This window comes from Leptonychotes weddellii, chromosome 4 (assembly GCF_054177405.1).
Source record: "Leptonychotes weddellii isolate Sample4059 chromosome 4, ASM5417740v2, whole genome shotgun sequence".
In the NCBI taxonomy this organism is placed as follows: Eukaryota; Metazoa; Chordata; class Mammalia; order Carnivora; family Phocidae; genus Leptonychotes; species Leptonychotes weddellii.
In genome coordinates, this window is record NC_138372.1 from 153805315 (window position 1) to 153814011 (window position 8697).

Below are 8697 nucleotides of genomic sequence, written 5' to 3' on the forward strand. Positions count from 1 at the left end.
TCAGAGCCTAATTGCTTCAAATTTAAACCTGCTTTAGAGGTTATAAGCTGAGGGCTGCTGTGAGGGGAATTCCAGAGAGAAATGCTTTTGCACGCATGCCTCTTTTTCTCAAGCACATTGCCTTGCTTCTGATTATTTCCAAGTCCCCATAGTCCTGCTCCATTAGTAAAACAACAGGAATAAAGGTCTTAAGCAGCACCATGGTCCTTTGTTTTTCTCTTCAGGTTATGGTGCCTGGGAGCCAGAACAATCTCCTTCTGAAGCCTCTGCTTCCCAATACCGAGTACAAAGTCACGGTGACTCCCATCTACGATGATGGAGAAGGTGTCAGCGTCTCTGCCCCTGGAAAAACCTGTGAGTGAAGCCTTCTCTCTGTGCCTACTAGCTGACTAATTAATTGAAAATGCCCATCCCCTGCAATGTGCCCCGAAAGCCACAGTGGAGTGTGGTGAAAAGAGCAAAAGAGATTGAGAGACAGAAAAATCTGAATCCTGTCTCCACCCAGGCAAGCTGTATGGCTTTGGGCAAGGTGAGCAAGCTGCTCTGGGCTTCAGTTTTCTCGTGTGTAAAAGCTAAGATTTAACAAACTACGTCTTCCTCTTCCAACATCTAATTCATCACAAGTCCTGTTGATTCTCCAAAATGTGTTCTGCGGGCCAGTCCTCTTTTGTCTTCATCTGACGGCTCCTCCCTGATCCACGCCTTACTCTCTATCACTAAAATGAGCGCTTCCACTCTTTGATCCTTCACTCTCCTCCCGGCAGCCCGAGAAGCTTCTCAAAATACCAATCATCTCATGTCAGAACTCTGTGTCAAGTCTCCCAATGGCCTCCCGTTGTACTCAGGATAAAATCCGACATCCTTCCCGTGGCCCTACAGGGTGCTCTAACACCTGGACCCCACCAATTTCCTTAATCTCACCTCCTAACAAGCGTCCCAGCCATACCTCCTTTCCTGCTCTTCACTGGACATTTTAAGCTTGTTGCTGCCTTAGGACCGATGTACTATTCCTCCCATACAGAATATCCTTCCCCAGATGTCTGCATTTGGGGCTTTTTCTTGCCATTTTGGTTCCAGCTCAGTCACCTCCTCAGGCTTTTCTGACCACTCCATGCAAAGTAGCTCCCACTCTCCTGTTCTTTGGTTGTTGTTTTGTTGTTGTTGTTTTATCATGTTATGGCACTAATGACTACCTGATATTTTCTTGTTTACTCATGTATTTGTCTATTGTCTGTCTCCCTCCCTTGGAGAGCAGCAGCATGAGAGGCCAGAACCTCATCCATATTGTTTGCCTTTTCATGCAAAGCTCCTACGGTGCTGGGTGGCTCAGAGGGGGCATCACTCAGTGTTTGTTTTGGGTGACTTGGCCATGGCAGTCAAGCAAGGAGCATACACCAAGGAGCACACCATTGGTTAAAGGCACTACAAAGTCTTAGCTGTCTTCATTGCTGTGTGGTTGTCTGTACTTGCATGAACTACCTCAGAACCCAGTGGCTTCAAATAGGAACCATTTTATTCTAGTGCATGATTTTATAGGTCAGGAAATTAGGCCAGGCTTGCTGGAAATTCTCCTCCACGTGGTATGGATTAAGGTCACCTGGTGGGCTGAGTTGGTCTAGAGCATCCAACACAACTTTACCCACATGTCTGGCTGGCATGTTGGTGGGGACACTTGGAAGGCTGGACTCAGCTTAGCCTCTCTCTTTCCATGTGGTCTCCGAGCCTCTCCATGTACTGTTTCCAGCAGGAGAGTCATAGTTCATACGTGATGACTCAGGACTCTAAGAGCAAGAGTTCCAAGAGGTGGAAAGTGGGAACTGTCATGATAGTTAAGGGCTATGTTTGGCCCTGGTACAGAGTCACTTCTGCTGTAGTCTGTTGGATGAGGTATTCATAGAACCCACCCAAATTCAAAGGGAGGGCCATAGCCTCCACCACTCAGTGGGAGGAGGGTAAAAATCCTGCACCCATCTTTAATCCACCACAGTTACCAACCAGTTATGTATGACTGGGTGCAGAATGGCGGCAAGGCCTGAATTCTGTACTTGGGCGCTTAAGTGTGACTTTTTCAAGTAAGTATACAAGCCATGAAAATTCTGTAGCTGCTGGATTAAAATAAGCACAGTGAATTCTGTTGTTCTGAGTCAGTTTTAGATTATTTTTAACATTCAAAGATTCAATAAAGTTACTGTAAACCCTGCCGCTGTAGGGAGGGAGGGAAAGGGAAGGAAGGGACGCAATGGGAAGGCAATGGGGCTCCATCTAACTGCTGCTGACCTGGGCTCAGAGATCTACTTTGAACTGTCGTATGTTAAAAATTAGCATAATCTGTAAAAGGCTTTCATGATGAGCAAATATATGCACTCGCACAAATAAAAACCATTTAAAGACTTAAATCTTTTGTTTTGTTTTGTTTTGTTTATTCTTATGTTAATCCCCTACATCATTAGTTTTAGATGTAGTGTTCCATGATTCATTGTTTGTGTATAACACCCAGTGCTCCATGCAGAACGTGCCCTCCTCAATACCCACCACCAGGCTAACCCATCCCCCCACCCCCCTCCCCTCTAGGACCCTCAGTTTGTTTCTCAGAGTCCATCGTCTCTCATGGTTCGTAAAGACTTAAATCTTATTGCAGAAATACCACCACATACAACAATTATCTATACAGTAGAATTATTTCAAGGTGTTAGTAGATGATCTTCCTATTGTAAGCAATAGTCAACACAGCTATGTTCCATCAACAGTAACAAAAATGATGACAGTAGTATCTGTCAATACGCACAATGGTTTACAAAGGTTCTCCATATAAATGGCTTAATGTTTTAATAAAAAATTGGTAAACAATAATATATAGTTTCGAACAATATAGGCAATATGAAGATGAAAGCAAAAAAAAATCACCAGAATCTTCCCTCCTGGAGTTACCATCATTACCATGGTGCGAGCACCCTGGATATTGCTGTACAAACATACTTTGATAGTGGAACACAGTGGTGTATAGACAGAAATGTTTCATAAACACTATTCGATTCAGTTTTACTCAAAATAAACTGAAGACAAAAGAATGAGAATGACCTTGAATGAACTACTGATCTTCACATGAAAGTGTTTCACCACGAGAATTAATTTTCTATATATTTAATTTTTAGAACAACCATAGACTCTCAAAATCTCACTGTGTGTTTTAATACATTTTTACTTGTAAATATTTTTAACATTATGGGAAGCTAGCTTAGATTTTGTTAACAGTGTTGTTTGTAAAGATGGAAACTACACTAAACCACTGGTTTTGCTTTTCTCTGCTCAGTGCCGCCCTCTGGTCCCCAAAACTTACGAGTCTCAGAAGAATGGTATAACAGGTTGCGCATTACATGGGATCCCCCACCTTCCCCCGTAAAGGGCTATAGGATTGTCTACAAACCTGTTAGTGGTAAGTAATGCTTTGTAAAAAAAATATTGTTACCATAATTAGGGATCTGAAATGGTTTTCAAGGTAAGTTATTTTTGTTTTGATTTTCTATCTATCTTTGCTTTTATCTTTAGTTTCGAGAAGTGGGAAGGGTCTTAACTTTTTTGAAAAAAATTTTTTTTCCTTGTATGGTTAGTTTTCCTTGTATGTATGGTTAGGCTTCTGTTATCAGAACAATGAAGTTATGACTCCACCTAAAAAAATGAGTGGGCATGTTTTTGAGCAGAATACATACTTGTTATGCACCTAACCTAGGTGCACCCCAGACAAGGAACCAGCCGAAGGACATCTTGACTTGGTAGGAGTAGGAAGCTTCTATGGCTCAGTGGATATATAAGCCCTAAACATTCAGAATCTCTAATTTCTAATTCCTCTTCTATCTCTTCTTGGATTAGTAGGAAAAAGTTGGCTTACCAACTTCTTAGTCTCTTCATTTTGGAAACTGTATTGGAAACTGTATAAAATTTGGAAACTGTATAAATTTCATCAAAGCCCTAAGGTTGTGGTTGTAAAATGCTTTTCCATCAGCCTCTTAGCCACCTGGATGAGGAGATCTCTCACTCTCCTTCCCTGCCACATCTTTCCATCCTGAAAGCAGGAGAATGGCGCCAACAGGGGCAATCATGGCCTTGGTCCAGATGTCTGGAGAGATGAGGCGCTTGTTACACTATGAACTCCTGACATTAAGCACTTCTGTGAAGCTTAAACAGGAAACTAAAAGTAGATATTAGAGGGGTCTTGTCCGTTTTCTGGACTTGGGCCTTCAACTCTGATTATTCATAAGAAAGGGGTTCTCTAATTATGTTTACTGATTCGGCAAGAAAATTTAGAGTATTCTTTCAACCATTAAAATCCTCTTTCTGCCTTCAAAGAGCACATGAGGCTCAGTGTGTCATCTGAGATGTTGCTCTTGCCTCTGGAACACTTTTCACCTTTTTCTATTGTGTCCTATTATCCAGGTCCATACAAGTAAAATACCCCCACCTCCAATTTCTCCAGACATCTCTAAGAACTGAAAATAAAATAGCAAGAATATACCATGGATGCACTGGCTTGCTCAAGACTGACTCTTTGCGATCCATCACCAATTTTGTGGTTGCTTTTCTTTAGGCCTGAAGCATGTGTTAATTCATAAAACAGCCTTGCTAGATTCGTTCTTTGGACCATTTTGTAAATATTTATCAGATGTTCTGAGGGAAAACAGCTTTGTTTTAGTCCGGTGATTGTCAATTGATGCAATTTTGCAGCCCAACAGAGAGATTTTTGATTGCTACAACTTGGGAGGATGAGGGGTTGCTATGGGCATCTGACAGGTACTGTTAAGCATCGTACGAGTCACAGTACCTCCCCCTGCCCCCTGCCATCCCAGAATTAAGAATTATCCAGCCCAAAATGTGCATAGCCCTGAGGTTGAGAAATCTTGCTCTAAGTTAAGTGGGAGAATTGTATGTGGTCGTTTGAGTTAAGATTTTCGTGCATGAGAAAATCACTACTGAGATAACATGCACATATAGAAATATATAAATACGTTGTTGGGAGGGGGTTCTGAAGTAAAGTAAGGAGTATTTTAGGACCTTGTTAGTAACTCAGAACTCTTAAAGTATGAGCACAGATGGGAAAACGCAGGAGGAATATAAGTTTGTGTAGGAATGTTTTTAATGCTAAATCAAAGACTCCCCTGGGCTGAAAAAGAGGTGAAAATGTAAAGACACCGAAGAAGCCAACTGGTCAAGGGCCTTGGGATAATAGTGTCATCTGTCTGTTCTTAAAAATGCTCAGAGGAGGGGATAGGACTGGTAGTGGTAACATTTATGCTGGACCCCCATGTGGCAAGGTACAGCACAGTGTCCAACGTAAAATCTGCTCCTCCTGTCTCTTGCAGGCCTGCTGGGACAAGGCTGGGTGTCTGAGAAGGGACAATTGAGAATGACTTCTTTAGTTTGGCAAGTGCCCCAAAGCCTACAAAGCCTGTGGCGATGTAGTCGCTCCACTGTGACAGCCTTACAATGTGGCAGATGGCGGATTGTGAGGTGGACCAGCTTCTCTGAATAAGCACTAGGGAAAGAACTGTATTTGAGGGAAAGGACTAGATCCCTAAAAAGAGCCCTAGCCTGGTAATCAGGTATGTCCGTCTCAGAGCCAGATGGGGCTAGGTTCAAAACCCAGCTCTGCTGTTTGTCTTCTACGTAATCCTGGGCAACTGAAACACAGTCAAACCAGTACAATTCCCGTCAGGAGTGTTCCCATTTTTCCATATTCTGGTGTAACCGAAATCACTCTTTCTCCCTTAGTTGCTGGCCCGACCCTGGAAACTTTTGTGGGAGCTGACATTAACACCATTCTTATCACAAACCTCCTCAGCGGAATGGACTACAATGTGAAAATATTTGCCTCCCAGGCCTCAGGCTTCAGCGACGCTCTGACGGGCGTGGTGAAAACATGTAAGACTGATGTCCCGTTGCCTCAGCCCCTGCATGTGGTTTTGCTGCTTTGTTTTCACTGTAACCCAACTCCTGCTTCAACTTGGCGGTTGGTTTTCATTTTCCTCAGCGTTGCCCTTTCTGGATGGTGTTTCATGGAAAGAAAAGTGCGCTCCTCACTCAGGGCTGTGTAGTTCAGCGTCCTGGTTGGCAGGCTGAACATCAGAACCTGGCATTCAAATATACTTGACGGTGGCGGATAGGATTTCCTTCTGGAAAGTCTTTGTTGGCATTTTTCACATTAGGTGAAATTTTCCAACCAGCCTGTAGCCTGACATGGCCAATGCCAGTCAAAGTTGGGCCGGAGGGGGTTGGGGGTGGGGGAGGTTTGCCTTTTCTCAAAGTCTTTGCCCCTCCCCCCTTATGTGAACACACACACACACAGACACACACACACACACTTGCCACCCATAAAAGATACAAAAAGGACTTTCTTCTGTACCTTTTAAGGGTTTTCATGCTGTCTGCACACCATCTGGGACTTCTCATTGGCATATACCACTTCCAGACAGCCATGGTATAAGAATGTTTTCCAAACTCCAGCACGTATGTTCCATATTCCTCATGTTTGTTATCCTTCCACACCATCTGTTTAATATATTTCTTTAAATCGACTTACAGTTTTTATAACTTAAATACTTTTCAAAACCCACGTAATTATCCTAATACACATTAAAGATAATACATAAATAATGAAAATAAACATGGTGTGGCTGTATGCTAATTAAAATCATGCTGAGTGCTCTCAGCTGTGCGAGCCCCACACCTGAGAAGGATAGTCAAAAGTAGAAGTCTTAAATCTGCCACTTATTGGCTGTTATCTTGAGCAAATGACTTAACTTCTCTGAGCTCCAGTTTTCTCAACTCTAAAATGAAGATAATAGGCTAATTGTGAGGCTTGCAGAAATAATGCATAAAATGTCTGCCCTATGGCAAGCACTAGTGAATAGCCATTATTATTATTGTAATAATTGTGCTTTATACCCTTAGCCCATAAGTCACTGTCATCCCTCATCAAATAATTTATCTGATGAATAGAATGTTGCAAGAATGGGGCACATATTAAACCAGACCCCAAGCCACTTATATTTGGCCACCTACATGTTAGATAGGGCCAGGCTTTTCACTAGAGGAGGCTTCCTGAATCTTTTTGTATGGATTATTTTAAGACCTTAAAGGCTGGATTACAAATCAATTTAATCTCAAAAGAAATAGTCTGTCTTCAACAGATCTAGGAAGATGTTGGCCTGTGGTTCTGATCTCGTACTTGGCTGGTGCCGTGATACCATTCTGGGCACCAGGGTAACCTCCAAGGGATTTTCCTGTTGTTCTATTATAGCAATCCCACTGTCCTGCCTTAGGAGCACCCTAGACTCTCCTGCACATTTTCCCTCCCCCTCTCTTCCCTTCACTGGTTTATCTTCATTTTCCTCTCTAGATCACTCTTTCTCTCAGGGCCACTTTTTCTGTCGCTGTGATTTTTTTATTGGCCTCTCTTCTCCATGCTCTGTCTTGTCTCTTTCTATCCTCTTTTCTCTGCTTCTCTTCTTCTTCTGTCCCATTCCTCTTCTCTCCTTCAATAAATACGTTGGGTATTCCAAATATGTCTTAAAAGAGAGTATTGAATTGTTTTATATTCTGTCCTTAAAGTAAAAATTAGATGGGCTTTTTATTTGTTTTCTCTCTTTCTCCCAAGCAGAGTAAAAGCCCATACAATGCAAATAAATTAATTTAAGGAGTTTGTTAAATTTAGTGTGGTGACATAAATCATCAATGATTTCCTTTTTTTTTTTTTTTTTATGGAACAAGAGGGCTGATTTATTCGGCATTGGGAAAAGAGGTCTTCTCTCTAATTTAACAGAAAGGAACAATGTGAAGATGTAAATTTTGATTAGGCAAGATTATTTTTACCATCTTGAAAAATAATTTTAAACTATTTTTGTGATATAAGGTAGCGAAAACAGAGGGAAAAACAAGAGAAAATGATGTGGACAAAAGTCAGAGGTCATTAGAGAAAGTAAATACTAATTTTCTACTTTTTCTGCTTGAGTCTAAGTGATAAACACCAGATACTTACTCCTTTCTTGTATTGGAGAAACACTATTTTTATTGCTTCCCCCAGATAACCTTTCTGTGAATCATTTTTGTATATCATTTTGTATATCATTGAGCTTTATCAGAGGCAGATTTTTCAGTTATTACCATTCTCAGGTACATCTACAGTTTGGGACTTAGTTCTGCGATGAATAGGAATCTGTGTATTTGTTTTTTATAATTTTTAATGTGTTAAATCTTTCATTTTTACATTTTCAAAAACGTGTTCACCTCCTTCAATCACGTCTTTGAAGGCCAGTCCTTATGAAACTGCTCTTGTTTGAGTAAGACTTCCCTTGTGTCAATTTTCTTGTCCCTTTTATTGAAGCCAAGGCCATCCTTCAGTGGTCGATAAGTGCATATTGTATTTAATTTTTTTATAAAAGTATTATATATTAATTGTGGAATATTTAAGAAAACACAAATAAATAAAGAGGGAAGATTAAAAATCACTCAGAATTTCACCCTCCATTACATCTGGTCTTTTCCCTGTGAACAGATATTTCCTTTTTTGTTTACAAGTATCAAACAGACCATATCATCCATAATGTTTTGCAACTGCTCTTTCCAGTAATAAAATAGTTATCTTTTGTGCACTAATTTATTGAGTTGATGGATTTCCCACCACTGGCTATGGGAATTCTAATTCTT

The 8697-nt window shown here is 41.1% G+C and overlaps 1 protein-coding gene across 4 annotated transcripts in view; it reads left to right on the top strand.

The window, feature by feature from the left end:
* The window catches only part of COL14A1 (collagen type XIV alpha 1 chain), a 207315-nt gene that overhangs the window by 92244 nt on the left and 106374 nt on the right, over positions 1 to 8697 (top strand). For all 4 annotated transcript variants that reach the window (XM_081816457.1, XM_081816455.1, XM_081816456.1 and 1 more), the window contains 3 exons: positions 225 to 354; positions 3311 to 3433; positions 5764 to 5913. In XM_081816457.1, the coding sequence (XP_081672583.1) occupies positions 225 to 354; positions 3311 to 3433; positions 5764 to 5913 (403 nt within the window). The remainder of the gene's footprint in view (positions 1 to 224; positions 355 to 3310; positions 3434 to 5763; positions 5914 to 8697) is intronic.